The sequence below is a fragment of the Pleurodeles waltl genome, chromosome 3_1 (genome assembly GCF_031143425.1).
Source record: "Pleurodeles waltl isolate 20211129_DDA chromosome 3_1, aPleWal1.hap1.20221129, whole genome shotgun sequence".
Taxonomy (NCBI): Eukaryota; Metazoa; Chordata; class Amphibia; order Caudata; family Salamandridae; genus Pleurodeles; species Pleurodeles waltl.
Genome location: NC_090440.1, coordinates 816,978,151 through 816,993,352, shown reverse-complemented (window position 1 = coordinate 816,993,352; position 15,202 = coordinate 816,978,151). Strand labels below are relative to the sequence as shown.

Genomic DNA, 15,202 nt, shown 5'->3' with positions numbered 1-15,202 from the left:
AGAGTAGGTATAGAGACTTGAGGGGCACTGTTGAAGAGTGATAGTGAGGGAATCCGTGGCAGAGGAGGTCATTGGAGGGTGCCAACAAACAATGTTTCTCAGGGCACCACCAGTGCTAAGGCCAGCCCTTATGTCAATTGTGATTAAGGGCAGGATAGATACAATTATGAAACATTTGCAGCTAACAAATGGGAGACTGAATCAAAAGGAGGCTCTAACGAGATGTTTCAAACGGATTTTGATTTATGCCTTTAAATAAAACACATAGCTTCTAAAACTTTCTATTAGGACTACAGTAATTAGAAAGATGGTCTTGCAAGAGGCATCATGGAAAATGGACAGAAAGGAGACCCTAAATGTTGTAGATGGCTGATTAGCAGTATGCTAAATAATGAATAGTGTCATTTTGCCATAAGAAGTAGGAAATGTAATTCTCCTTTTTCCACCACCCTCAGAAGGGACCCTATAAACACTTAATTCCCTTCAACAATTAAATCAATCAACCAATCAATCAGGATTTTTAAAGCACAGTTAATCAACCGTGATGGTATCCAGTTGCTGCAAGCTATGCTGCTTCCGGGAGGTCCAGGTAAACAGCTAGGTCTTGACTCCTTTCCTGAATTCCTGAAGAGAAGTTGAGGTCTTGTTATGCATGGGGAGGTCGGTCCAGGCCTTTACAGCAAGGTGGGAGAAGTAGTGTCCTCCACTGTTGTTTTGGAGGACGCAGAGGGTTGTGTGAGAGGGAGGGAGATGGAGCGCAGGAGTCTGGGGTGCTGGCTGAAGTTCATGCGGTGGTTGATGTAAGCTGGTCCTTGATTGTGGAGGGCTCTGTAGATGGGGATCAACATCTTGAATTGACATCTCTTTTAAATGGGGAGCCAGTGGAGCTTCCTTAGGTGAGGGTGATGTGTGGGAATTCGAAGATGCATCTGCCTGCAGCATTCTGTATGGTTGCAGTCTCTTCAATAGGTGTGTAGAGATCCCTACATAAGTGTGTATTCATAGACTATTTGGCTGATGATAAGGGCTTGAGTGACCAGTTTGTATGGTGTTGATGATGAGCCATTTGAAGATCTTACAGAGCATGCAAAGAGGGAAGAAGCAGGAAACTGCATTGATCTGGTTATTCGTGGTAAGTTTGTTCATGATAATGCAAAGGTTGCGGGCAAGGTCTGTGGGCTTCTAAGAGGGTCCTAGTTCGGGAGGCCACCAGGAGTTGTTCCATGTGGAGGTGTTGTTCCTGAAGGTCAGTACTTCTGTTTTGTCAGTGTTAAGTTTAAGACAGTTGTGCTTCATCCAGGCAGCAAAACTTGTCATGCACTTGTGGAAGTTCACCCTTGAAGTGGAGGGTCTTCTGATAGTGAGAGGATGTGCTGGGTGTCATCTGCATAGGATATGTTGTTTAGTCCATGGGTTCTGATGATGTTGGCCTGGGAGGTCATGTAGGTGTTCAACAGTGTGCGACTGAGAGTCAAGCTTTAGGGAATGCCACAAGTGATCTTCTTAGGGTCTGAGGTAAACAGTGGCAGGTGGATTCTCTGGGTTCTTCCTGTGAGGAAGGAGGCATTTCATTTGAGGGTGGTTCTTTGGATTTCAACATGATGAAGCCTCTTGATGAGAGTATGATGAAATACAATGTTGAACACTGCTGAGAGGTCAAGGAGAATCAGAGCCGCTCTTTCTCCCCAGTCCAGGAAGGTTGTAATGTCATCAGTGGTAGCAAGCAGGGTGGATTTGGTGCTGTGGTTGAAGTGGAATCCAGATTGAGCGGAGTCTAGAAGATTGTTGTTCACCAGGTGTTCCATGACTTAGCGATTGATGGCCTTCCCAAGGACTCTGGCGGGAAGGGGATTAGAGAGATGGGACAGTAATTTTTTAGTTTTCTGGGGTCAGCTGAGGGTTTCTTGAGAAGGAGTTTGACTTCTGTGTGTTTCCAGCCTTCGGGGAAGGAGGCTGAGTTGATGGATGTCTTGAGGATGATGGTAAGTTCCTTGCTGATTATTGTGCTCCCAAAAGTTTAATAAGGGGTGGGAACATGGGTCCTAGGGATCTCTGGAGTGGATGTATTTTATGATGTCAGTGGTATCTTGTGTGGTGAGCTGGTCCCAGGTGGAGTGCAGGTGGTTGGGGTTTTCCTCAGCAGGGCTTGGTGGTGGTATTCAGAATCACAAAGTGGGTATTTTTAAGTTAAATGATGTGCATCTGTATGATCCTGCAGTTATGTTCTTTAATAAACAACAACATACAAAGCATTATGCAGCCCTGTCACTGACCAGTGGTCTTTTTTCATGAAGGAAATATTGGATTATATTTTCCGTTCGTGCAAGGGATCACCATTCCAAGAGTTGCAAACCATGTAAACTCGGGTGAAAATGGTCTTATTTATTTAAGAACACCTACGAATAGAAAACGTTCTATGTTACCATCTAAAGTGTGAGTAAAAGCTTGGATGTCAATTTAAAACTGGGTTTCAGTGGCAATTACTGCAAGGTCCAAAAGTGGATAAAACACATGTTGTACAACCAAGACAGAAATAATCATTTAAATTAATTCCTGTAAAGTTTTGGTTAGTTATGATGATTCAAATAATGTCTTGTGTTCGAAATACAATAAATCCCAATGACACATCAAAACAATCAAACTGGCACATCCAAGCATTTCACACACAAATATAAGTTTTCACTAACCATTTTCTTGAATTATTTCCGAGGCAGACTGATCCAGTACTGACATATTTGCTAAGACTGTTACTATCTGCAAAAGAAGAAATAAACAATATTCAGTAGGTCTTCTTTTATCAACAATGATCTTGGCAAATGTAAAAGCTTTAATTTATGAAAAGATGTTTATTATTTATGTCATAGCTAATTCAATATCAATGGAACAAAAAATAATAAACTGTAAAAAGGTACACATTCACCTCTTCCTACATTAGGCACTCTAAGCAAACAAATTACAAATCCAACAATAGACTTCAATTTTAAATGTGTGGATGTAGTTTTGAATATTTACTGTTAAGGCAAAAATATATTTTTTCTTTAACCGTTTGCTTGTACCACTACGTTTTGATAAATTGGTAACTAACTCACATACAAATGCATGCACGTCATATGCTACTTAGCTACACGAGGCACATAGCTCTTTGTGCTTTAGGCATTAAAGATGCTCTTCAGCAATAAAAAGGGAAAGTGAGCTCTGAAATGCCTTTGCCACAGGCACTCAAGATTCACCTCTTTGACGAGACTCAGTAAAGAGCACAAAACAGAGCGCAAATAAAATCCTGCTCACCAAGCTATGCTACCATAATTCATAGGGCTCGATTCGCAATGGATTACATATGAATAAAATAAAAAAAATAAAAATGATTTTATTACCAAGGCAAAGTAATTATGCTAAAATGTGTGTGTGTCAATTAATGTCCAAGTGGGAGTGATTAGGGAGCTGGTATTAGGCATTACAAGGCACAAATGCCCTGTAGGTTTGGAAAACCTACACATTTACAGGGTTGTGGGTTTTCACAAACTCCTCAGCCAGCGCCTTTCCATCCTAGAAATGGTCAGAGATTTACACGGATCAATGGCTAGAGTAAGTCCAGTCCCAAAGTTAAACTGTGAAGGCCTACTCCCAACAATTGGTGTAGTTGTAGGAAAAAGGCCTTCTCCTTAGGGATTAATTTCTGAGACAAAAACATGAAACATTTACAAAGTGCATTCACACTGATATTTCAAATGTTCTCAGATTTCTGCACAAATTACGTGTGCTTCAAGCTGATCAATATTGTTCAACATACACTTAGAAACATAGCCAACATTTTTGTGAAAGATCAATGCTATGAAAAGATTTTGTGGTAGAAAAGGGAATTAATAATACAAAAATATAGAAATTGTAGGTAGGTATGCTAAAACAGAAGAGTCTTCTTCCCCTCACCCACCACCTCTTCGTGCCAAGCTAAAGCAACCAGAACAGTGAACATAGCTAAAACAAGCATGTAGAACGCAAAGGCGAGCAAGTGTTCAAAGGCTAAAGTAGCGAAGCTTTTTTCACCAAATTGAATCTTGACTGTTATAATGGTTGTAATAGGAGCCTCGGCGAACAGAAAGCCACTGGCAGGTGACTAACTAGGGCAGCCAAAAGTTCTACTATTTCAGGCCACTAAAGTCGAACCATAGAAGTGGTTAACAACTTTAAAACACCTTATTGTATAGGAGGAAACAGCTGTGTGATACATTATTTAACCATCAGCACCGGAAAATGGCTAAATGCTTGGCAGAGGATCCAAGAGTATAGGGGCACCTAAACAACTGCATGAACAATGATAAATTCTGAGGACGTGCAGGGTGCTGGAGACGTAGAATCATATTTTCCATATAGATCACTTCGAAGTCGCTCATGCACCAGAAAAGAGTGACTGGTGAAGCGAGGTAGATATGGATCATATTTCATTTTAACAAACCTTAATAGAGACAAAAAAAGAAGAACCTCTTCATCCTCTTCCAGACAGTTACCACTATAGTCACCTGAATCCTATTCCTCTTCTTATTTCTTGTGTAGTCCGTGGAACTAGAGGAAAGCGACAGAGCATTCACAAGTGATCCCTTGCATCAGTGGAAAGGAGCAGGCTTGGTACCTCGTGCCCTTGGTTCCTGGGAGTTTAGATTAACGAGGGCCCAACAGATCGAGCTAGGTATGAGGGATTTAATATTCACTGATCAATCACGTGGAAGATGTCCTGATGGAAATGTAAATACTGGGAAAGAAAGAACACTGTTGAGCCTGCTCACTCAAACATTTTCTATTTCAGGTAGGTCGACATATCCTTGAGGAAGATCCTTCTCTCCCCACAGACAATTCACTGACTCCACATCCCAAGCAAATGCCTTACTGTTTGTTCACATTAAATGTTTTTGTTCTGTTTCCAAACTACAGAGAACGAGAATGTAGTTCTCTCTGCAATGACCAAACTGATCAGAGAATTGGCACTAGTACCAGATCCCTTAATTGAAAGGAGCAAAACAGTTCATTAGGACACAATTGCAACCAAATTCAGAGGCAGAAAAGGAGATCAGAAGGGCAGTGAGAGTTCTTGCTAGCTGATGTGTGCGAATGAATGGGAAAACAAAAACTGAGAAACCACGTTGCAGGAAACCAAATCATGGAAACCTAATTTTAAGGAGAAACTATTTTATGGAATTACAAACACATCAAAAATAAAAGGAAACTTTTTAAAGATATTGATAAGTAAACACAATTCAATTGAAAATTGCATGTAAATCGAAAAAAACAGGAGTAACAAAAAAATGTTATTTTATTGTAATTCATTAGCCAAATGAATATATTTGTTATCATTGGGAAACAGTAGTGTACCCCATATTAAATCCCAGTGATGTAATCAATTATGTCATTTAAGATGTCATCATGGATGTCTTAAATGATGTCAAAGAACATGTCATGAGTGACATGATTTGGGAGGTCATAAGCAGTGAATGGCGAGGGCACAAGTTGTAGTTAGCACTGCTAAATATAGCTGGTGAATTTCTGTGCGTTTTATTTTTTGTTCAAAATGTTAATGTTGTCACTAACATGTCCACCTAACTATAACGTGACTTTAACCTTTCGTTTTTTCAGTGAATTTCCAAGTTTTTTTTCTTTTTTAAAAACAAATCTTTTTAACACACTTAACTATAAAATAAATAAATGTAACCTTTGAGCCAACACCATCCATTCCACCAACACCACGCATCATTGCAGGCTGGGAAACAGATCAAAAACCAGCTTCCAGCAGGTGGGAGCATTTTTGAAGCTCCAGCCTGCTTGGAGCAGACTTGGGCCCATATTGATACTATTTTAGCGCCGCATTTGCACCATTTTTTAGGCAAAAGCAGGTTCAAACTTACAAAATACAATTGTATTTTGTAAGTTTTCACCACTTATGTGTCAAAAAGTGGCGCAAATGTGGTGCTAAAAAAGTATAAATACGAGCCCTGGTGTTTGCTCCCTCTTGGCAGAAGATTTGAAAATGCTCCCACCAGGCAAAAGCAAACACAGGTTTCCCTGCTCACCCCCTTGCAAACAGGGAAACTGCTATTTCCCAGGGGTAGGCTCTTTGTCCCAAATTACTCAGACTTATACTAGCAGATATATTTGCATAACTTTTGGTGATTTCCTATCGAGTAATGCAAAAATACCAAAATGATTCCAACGTATGTGTACGCATTTCTGTGTGTGTGTGTGTGTGTGTATGAAAGTGAGCGGGAATCAGTTAGAGGTTAGAAGTCAGTGAGATTGTTTGAGATTGAGTGCCAGTAAGTATAAATGAGTAAGATTAAGAGTGAAAGCAAAAAAGTGAGTGAAAAGGAATAAAAATGATTGTAAATTGGTTTAAGGAGAATGTGAGTGAGAATGAAAGAGTGAGAGAACAAATGTGAGTGAGCGAGTGAGTGAATGTGAGTGTGAATGAGAATATGATGTGATGCTTGCAAGATTGTCATTGACGCTAGCATAAGGAAGATAAATAATGTATTTTAAAGACACTCAGAACAAAATACTGGCTCTGGCATATTTGAGGCAATCCTTAGCATGCATGACATCTGTGACAAAATACTGCTAATGGCACAATGGGGGTAATTTTTTGACATATAGGTCACTGGTGGAAAAAACAGCCATTCTTGAGGAAATTCTTGGTTTATGGATACCAGTGGTAAAATCCTGGTACATCTAATGTAATACTTGGAATTCTTGGTACAAAGATGGACAACCTCTCATATGAGAGGGTGGCACTCATAGAAAATGCTGGTCTCATAATTTTCATCACATGGGGTACCCATTGCACAACTTGGAAAAAAAGGACCCCCTTTGGGGAAACGCCAGATTTCACTGGCATGGCACACAATGAAAATTTAAACATTTAATGACTGCTCTCTCAAAGGAGCCACTACCCACCCGCCTGTAATTGCAGGCATTGGTCAACGGAAGGACGAAGACAGTCAGCAGTGGAGCCCTGGAGTCGGTGAAGAGTTCCTGGAGGATTCAGTCAACGTCCCAGGCCGGATGGAGGATTGCAGTCTGTCTGTGGTGTGAAAAGCCATCAACAAGCACTGACAAAGGCAGATGTCACGATGAAGCAAAAGTGGAGATGCCGGGGACCAGTAAGGTCCAGTAGGACTCAACCCACAGGGGGAGTCCTGGGGAGACTCTCAGCGAGGCAGAGAGTCCACAGAATGAAAAGCCATCCCACACAGAAGACCCAGTGGATGAGGAACCAGGAGTTGCAGAAGGGCCTACGCAGCACAACTGAAGAAGGGTCCCAGGCTGCTGCAGAAGAAGCACACAGAGGGCTGTGGGTCACAGACAAAAGTGCTGGGGGCAGGGCTACAAGAAGCTTGAAGGTCCTTTTGAGAAGATGCCATCAAGCCTTGGTAGCTGCAAGAGATGCAATACAAGGGGCTACTGTCCTTCATGGGAAGGCAAGGGCTTACCTCCACCAAAGTTGGACAGCACGTAGAGAGGACTGAAGAGACCACTCAAGATCACCACCCGTGATGCAGGATCCATGCAGCTCAGGATGAGAGGAGATCCACGCAGCCGGACGTTGTTGCAGTTGGTGCCTGCAAATGCAGGGAAGTGACTCCTTCACTCCAAGGGAGATTCCATCTTTATTCTCATGCAGACTGAAGACTTGCCATCCTCACAGGATGTACAGCCAGGGAAATGCTGCAGAAGCTGGAAGGAGCCATGGAAGTAATGTTGCAAGCAGAGTCTTTGTGGTGGATGCAGATTGTCGGTTTCTGGAGGGTCCTGTCACGGTTCTAGTGGCTAGAAGTTGAAGTAGAGGATGCAGAGGAGTCCTGCTGGAATCCTGCAAACAGAATCTGAGGACCTACCCAAAAGGGAGACCCAAGTATCCCTGAAAGGGGGATTGGTCACCTAGCCACGTGACCACCTATCAGGAGGGGACTCTGATGCCACCTGCCTGACTTGGCCACTAAGATGCTACCATAGGCCTCTGCCCACCTTAGATTCAAGATGGTAGTATCACGGGACCCTCTGGAGGAGCTCTGGGCACCACCCCTGGTGTGGTGATGGACAGGGGAGAGGCCACTTCCCTTTCCATTGTCCAGTTTTGTGCTAGAGCAGGCACCGGAGGTCCCTGAACTGGTGTAGACTGCTTTATGTAAGGAGGGAACCAAATGTGCCCTTTCAGGCATACCAGTGGCTTGGGGAGGCTACACCTCCCAAGCAATGTAACACCTATTTCCAATGGGAGAAGGTGTTACTTCCCTCTCCCAAAGGAAATCCTTTGTTCTGCCTTCCTGGGCTTGAGCTTATCAAACAGCAGGAGGGCAGAAACCTGTCTGAGGGGTGACAGCAGCTTGGGCTGCCCAGAAAACCTAGAACGTTGGTAGGAGCAATGCTGGGGGTCCTCTAAGGACCCCCCAGATTGAATGGAATTTTCCTTCCAATACTGACAACAGTATGGGGCTATGATTCTGACATGTTTGATACGAAACATGCCTAGGTTCCGAGTTACGATTACGTAGCTGGATATAGGAAGTGACCCATGTCCAGCACACAAGTAAAATGGCGTCCCTGCACTCATAAAGTCCATGAAAATGGAACTGGAGTTTGTGGGGGTACCTCTGCTCATGCAGGGATGCCCACACACACAGACACTTGCACCCCTCTGGGCTAGGAGGGATTCCCATAGGGGTAACCTACAGTGACCTGGTGCAGTGACCTGTAGTGAAAAGGGTGCATGCACACTTTCACGGAGGCTGTAATGGCAGGTCTGCAGAAAGACTTTGTATGTGCTCTCCATGGGTGGCATAATACATGTTGCAGCCCATGGGGGACCCCTGGTACCCCAATGCCCTAGGTACCTGGATACCATATACTAGGGATTTACATGGGGCCACCATTATGCCAAATGTTGGGTGTGTGTGGTCCAAGTAACCAAGTTTAAAGGGAGAGAGAGCACAGTCATTGGGGTCCTGGGTAGCAGGATCCCAGTGAACACAATCAAATATACTGGCAAACAGGCAAAAAGTGGGGGTAACAATACTAAAAAGAGGCTACTTTCCTACAACCATTTACTATTGTAGAAAGTTTTATTTTTTTTAAATCCGAATGAACATATATTTATTGAGGATTGATTAAAATGCAAGGTTCTAGATGTGATTCATTTTGACTGTGATAGACTGCTACTGCAGAAAGAAGAGTGCCTAGTGATGGGGAGTGCCTGGGAATAAAAAGCCTGAATTAGCTAGACATATATGTAAGTATACACTAGAAAGCCTCTGCGTGGAGGGAGCCAACTAATTATATTAAACCCTTCGGTGCGCATGACGATATGGTAACCTTTCCATCCTTGCACCGCCCCCGTGGCTAGCCCACTTTCACTGCCCCACAGGGGATGGTGCCATCCCCAACCCCCCCAGTTGGCGATCTGCTGACATTGGTGCCCTCGTGGCATGTCAACATCATCAGATGCAGCCGGGGCCCGCTGGATTTACAAACTGTGTGCCTGTAAACAGGGGATTCCTCCTCCACAATCGCGGGTGGTGGTGGAGGTTTAGGTTTTATAGAGCTTGTGCCTGTAAACAGTAGATTCCGCTCCACGATTGCGGGTGATGCTGTGATTGTGAAGCAGGAATCCACTCCATCAGGCCACCAGGTGTTTATTTTTATATTGTTGGGGGAGCACCCCTTAGGCAAGGGTCGCTCCCCTTTAGGCATCATTTGTCCCTGTTTTGGCCTCCACTGGGGGCTTATTTGGCCACTTTTAGACCGATCAGTCCCCAGGGAAGGCTGAAACCTACTAGAAGCCAGAAAACGTGTTGTTATTAATTGACTGCAGGTAGCGACCCTTTAGGGGCATTTTCTCTATGTATTCTGACCCTCCCAGAGGGCAGATCGGCCACTTTTTGGCCAATCTGCCATTTGGAGGGGGGGTGGGGCGGAAGGCCACTAGACACCAGGCATTTCAATTTTGTATGTTGGGGAGTGGCCACTTGGGCAAAGGTCGCTCCCCTTTATTGGGAAAATGTTCTTGCCATTTTCTGCCCCCCTGAGGGCAGATTGACCATATTTGTAGGAACATCCGCCCCCGGAGGGGGGACAGAAAGCCACTACACACCAGGGATTTTATTTATTTATATGTCGGGAGTGGCCCCTTAGGCAAAGGATGCTCTCCTTGTTTAGGGCATTTACTTTGACCATTTCTGCCCCCTTGGGGGAAGTGTAGCCATTTGGTGGGGCGCAGACCTGTCTGTGTGTGTGTATGTGTGTGTGTGTATGAGAGCTAGAACTGGAGTTTGGCAGCGTGCATGGACTGACGCTGAGCGTGGACTGATGTGTGGCTGGCATTTGAATGGTGATGGGCAGACTTCATATTGTTTTATATTGTTAACTGTTTTATTTCTTGTCATCATTTGTGATCGTAATGCTTAATTTCTCCTTTTTTTCTAGTGCAAAGTTTTTGTTTTCCTTTGCTGTGACTCCTGCTTGAGGTTCAACACTGGTTGATCTGCAGTTGAATGTGTTTGGCAAGAAAAAGGTTTTTTGTACTGTGTACTCCGAATGAGTATTATTCATTGCCTTTTATGAATGTGGTTTTTGTGAATGCTGTAATATTAGCAGCATATTTAGCTTCTCTTTGTGTGTGAAATTATCTTTGGGTTTGTGCTCAATGTGTATTGTAATTTTCTTTTGTTTTTGCTCTCTAGTGAAATATCGTTGGTGCTTGCTGTGTCTGTGCAGAGTAGGTGCTGGTGAGTGTAGCTGTCTTCCACAAGTGAGTGGTATTGTTTTTGAGCATATAGATCTTTGTGATAAAGACACACCTTTCTATTACTTATTTTACACAATGTTGGTTGTTGTTGACTTATTTGTCAAGTTACTTTTGTTAGTAAGGATTAGGTCTAGCCACAAGATGAACGCTCAGCAGGGTGTTGTTCTGCTTTTTTAAACTTCCTCTGACCATGATTACGAGACTGACTCTGCATCTGAGGCAGAGGAGGAAGTGCAAGATTCTGGCAGTGAAATTTAAGTACCCAGAGGAATCATCTGATAGTGAAGCCACTCTCAGGGTGGATGAAGTGCCTGTTTTAGAGGCGGACAATGATATGTCCATAGTGCAGCAAGAGGCATCTGGATTGCAGCCTGGGGCTGAAAGCCTTCCCATTGGAAGAGCTGAACTCTGGGTTGCCCTAAACATGGTGCAGCCAGCATTGCCTGCCTTTCCTGGTGTGCAGGGTGTAGAGTGAACACTGAAAACGTTCTGTCTATATGTTTCTTTCAGTTGTTTATGGATGATGTATTTTTGGATGAGATTCTTGAACAGACTAATTTGTAACAGTATTTGAGGGACAACAGTGCCAGACATAGGCCCCACTTTTGAGCTACCCAGCGGAATCCCACAAATCTGGATGAGATGAAGAAATGTTTGTGTTTAACTTTTTTGATGGGCTTGTTCAGAAAGCCGTTTCTGTCTTTATATTGGTCTAATAGACCCTTGATGGCAACGGTTATACTGTATTTCCCGCAACCATGAGTCATGATCGGTATTTGCTTCTGCTTCAGAAGCTGCATTTTGATAACAATGCTTTAGCATTGCCACACGATCACTCTGATTGTGACCCTCTTTTTAAGATTCAGCATGTCCTTTATCACTTTGGAGATTGCCTTTCAGAGATCTATGTTCCAGGGGAAGAAATAGCTGTAGATGAGTCTTTGGCCCTGTTCAATGGCTGTTTGGTTTTTAGGCAGCATATTCCTAGCAAGAAAGCAGGGTATAGGGTGCACACTGGTAGGGATTCCAGTATTGACCCCCTAGTTGTTGGTCCAATTTTGGAGTTAGTTAAAAGATTGTGTGGGAACTTGATAGAGAACTTTATAACAAAGGTCACCCCATTTGTATGGACATAACTTCTACACTGGTGTGTAATTGTTCAGGGAATTGGTCAAGGGTGGACACTGTTGCTTGTGGCACAATCCGCTTTAACCATAAAAGTCACCCAAGAGAGATTGTTTGTAAAAATAAAACTTGAGAGGTGACAATGCAGTGCTTTGCCTAGTGATGGACTTCTAGCTGTGAAATGTGCAGACAGGAGGAATGTCTATATGCTGACTACCATCTACGATGATAGTACTTCCACTGTGACTGTTTGGGGTCACATTGCTGAAGTGCTCAAACCTGTGTGCATTTTAGACTACAATAGGCACATGGGTAGTGTTGATAGAGTAGATCAGAGGTTGGAACCTTACACTGCTGGTCATTAGGCTTACATCTTTTATAGGAAGTTGGCTATCCATTTATTCCACTTGCAACCATGAAGGCTTTTGCTGTATTCAAGGATTGTTAACCAAAGTCAAAGATGACATTTTTTCAGTTTCAGCAGTCTGTGATAGGCAACCTTGTTGTAGTGAAAAAGGCAAGTGTTCCTAGAGTAGGAGTGGTGGAGGATGTGGCTAGATTGAAATATCGCCACTTTGCTGATTCCATTCATCCCACACACAAAAAAGACTTTCCCAGTAGGAGATGTAAGATCTGGTGCACAGAAAGAGAGCCGGGCTGTGTGTGCCCACTTGTTTCAGAATGTCCCACAAACAAAATAATTTTTGGGAGCTACCATGAGCGTAAAAGTGAACTACTGTGAGACTAAAAGTTAAATTTCACAGTTGACATTAGTGTCATGTATTTAGATAGAGCTTTTGTGTTACTTTGTGTTTACTTACAATATGTTTGTGTTTTCTTTTTTGTTAAAAAAAAAAGTGATGGCAGTGTGCATGAAAAGGAGCTTGGCCGGCAGTGTGGTTGGAGTGGCACTTGGCTGGTTGTGTGGGGAGTGGACCTTGGCTGGTGGTGTGCATGTGTGGTGCTTGGCTGGAGGTGTGTGGAGTAGCGCTTGGCTGATGGTGTGCATGGAGTGGCACTTGGCTGGCAGTGAGTGTGGACTGGCAATTGGCTGGCAGTGTGTGAACTGGCACTTAGCTGGCAGTGTATGAGTAATAATTTGCTGCTGGTCACTACACACATTTATAGCCAAAACCGAGTCCACACACTTCATCAGCCGGTGTGATTGCTGTGACAGGCATGTGGCCGTATGAAAGTCATGGGCCCTTCAATGGTGCTGTCTGTTGATGTGAGTGTTTTAATGTGCTGGGCCCTCGGCTGGTAGCATGAATGGTGTTGTGTGTGTGTCAAGCATGAAACATGTGTAAATGGACTGTAAAGCAGTTGGTGACTTGACACAGCTCATGAGCTGGGAATCAGTGGTTCAGTTTTTTGATCTTTCAATTATTAACAGTGCATTTCATTTTTGTGAAATCTCTTGTTAATAAAATTTTATATATTGAACCATCAGTCACCCTTGTGCCAAATCCAATCAGTATGTATGTGTACATATAATGGTGGGGAGCCACAAGACATACTTATTGCACTTCTCCTCTCAGTTGGGAACTCAACTTATGAAAAAAGCTGCTATGCTGTAGTCAAGTGTCAAAGCACACCCCTGACATGCTAGGTGTCTTGAGTGGGACCCTAATGATAGGCATACCACCAGCTAGGTTGGTGGGTGAGGGCTCTTTTTATTAACAGTGCATTTCATTTTTGTGAAATCTCTTGTTAATAAAATTTTATATATTGAACCATCAGTCACCCTTGTGCCAAATCCAATCAGTATGTATGTGTACATATAATGGTGGGGAGCCACAAGACATACTTATTGCACTTCTCCTCTCAGTTGGGAACTCAACTTATGAAAAAAGCTGCTATGCTGTAGTCAAGTGTCAAAGCACACCCCTGACATGCTAGGTGTCTTGAGTGGGACCCTAATGATAGGCATACCACCAGCTAGGTTGGTGGGTGAGGGCTCTTTTTAACAAAACCTAATGGAGTTTTTTTTCTCGCAATTTGAGTGTATGGGACATCACAAATGTAAGAGACTTGGTAGTGTGCTCGCTTCTTGTCTAGGCACAATCTACCAACTCTAGATATGTTTGAAAACTAGACACACATGGGAGTACAGGGTGATGTGCCTCATGTGGATCCCAACAAGATTTCTTACCCATAATGCCCTGCAAATCTCAAAATGTGACTAAAATCATACATTGTCCTTGCATTTCGGTGCCATATTCTTCCAGAAACAGAAATGAACCACAATTTTCCTACATCCAGAATCCCCCTTGCTCTCCCACTAATAATGATAACTCACTTGTTTGGGTGCCAAAAGCAGAGTCAGCCTAAAATTGTATTAAAGAAAACTCTCTGGTGCCCCCTCAATCTCTATGGGTTTTTGCCCCTTCCCTGTCGCAGGTACTTGGCCTACCCACACAAGTGAGGTATCAGTTTTATCAGGACACCAAGGGAAATACTGAGTAATAGGAATGTCTGGCTCCCCTCAAATTCCAGAACTTTCCATTACAGAACTGTGGGGAATGTGTTTTTAGACACATTTTTAGGTTTGCAAGGGATTCTAGGTAGATAAATGTGGTAAGAGCCACACAAGTCACTCCAAACCAGATTGCCCTAATTTGTGTCTACCTTTCAGACATGTATAATGTTCCAGGATCCACCACTGGTTTCACACCCACTTCTGTCACTAACTAGAAGGAGGTTGAAAGCACAAATATATGCAAAATGGGGTATGTCCCATTAAAATGCCAAAACTGTGCTGAACAATGTAGTTTTCTAATACCAATCTGCCTGTTCCTAAAAGCTGGGTAGATGGTGATTCTAGCACCATAAACACTTTGTTGATGCCATTTGCAGGGGAAAAACAGATACTTTCTCCTTTAGCACTTTTTTCCAATTTTTCTAAAAAAAAAAATTCTCAGTCCCCTTCAGGGGAATCTACAAACCCTGGGTACCTTTAGATGTTTGAAAACAAGAATGCAAATTTGGTGTAGGTACCTTCTGTGCAAAGACTTTATGGGGACCCAAGCACTTACTGTCTCAAATAGCCAAAAAAGCTTAGCACAGGGGGAAAAGGCCTAACAGAGAATGGGTTAATATATTTATAAACAATCTTTGGACTGACCAAGTGGCAAAACTATATATTGAAACTCATTGTAAAAGGCAGGAGGATCCTCTGCCGACACTCGAGAGGGTATTGTTTAAGAATTTTGAGTGGAACAATTACATTTAAATTTTCATAATGAAAAATACTTTTCATCTAATCTTAATAGTCTCAGACTAGTGGGTGCA

At 43.0% G+C, this 15,202-nt stretch overlaps 1 protein-coding gene across 3 annotated transcripts in view; it reads right to left on the bottom strand.

Moving 5' to 3' along the window:
• Positions 1-15,202, bottom strand: part of INSC (INSC spindle orientation adaptor protein) — a 1,473,234-nt gene that overhangs the window by 46,801 nt on the left and 1,411,231 nt on the right. For all 3 annotated transcript variants that reach the window (XM_069223704.1, XM_069223703.1, XM_069223702.1), the window contains exon 10: positions 2,688-2,754. In XM_069223704.1, the coding sequence (XP_069079805.1) occupies positions 2,688-2,754 (67 nt within the window). The remainder of the gene's footprint in view (positions 1-2,687; positions 2,755-15,202) is intronic.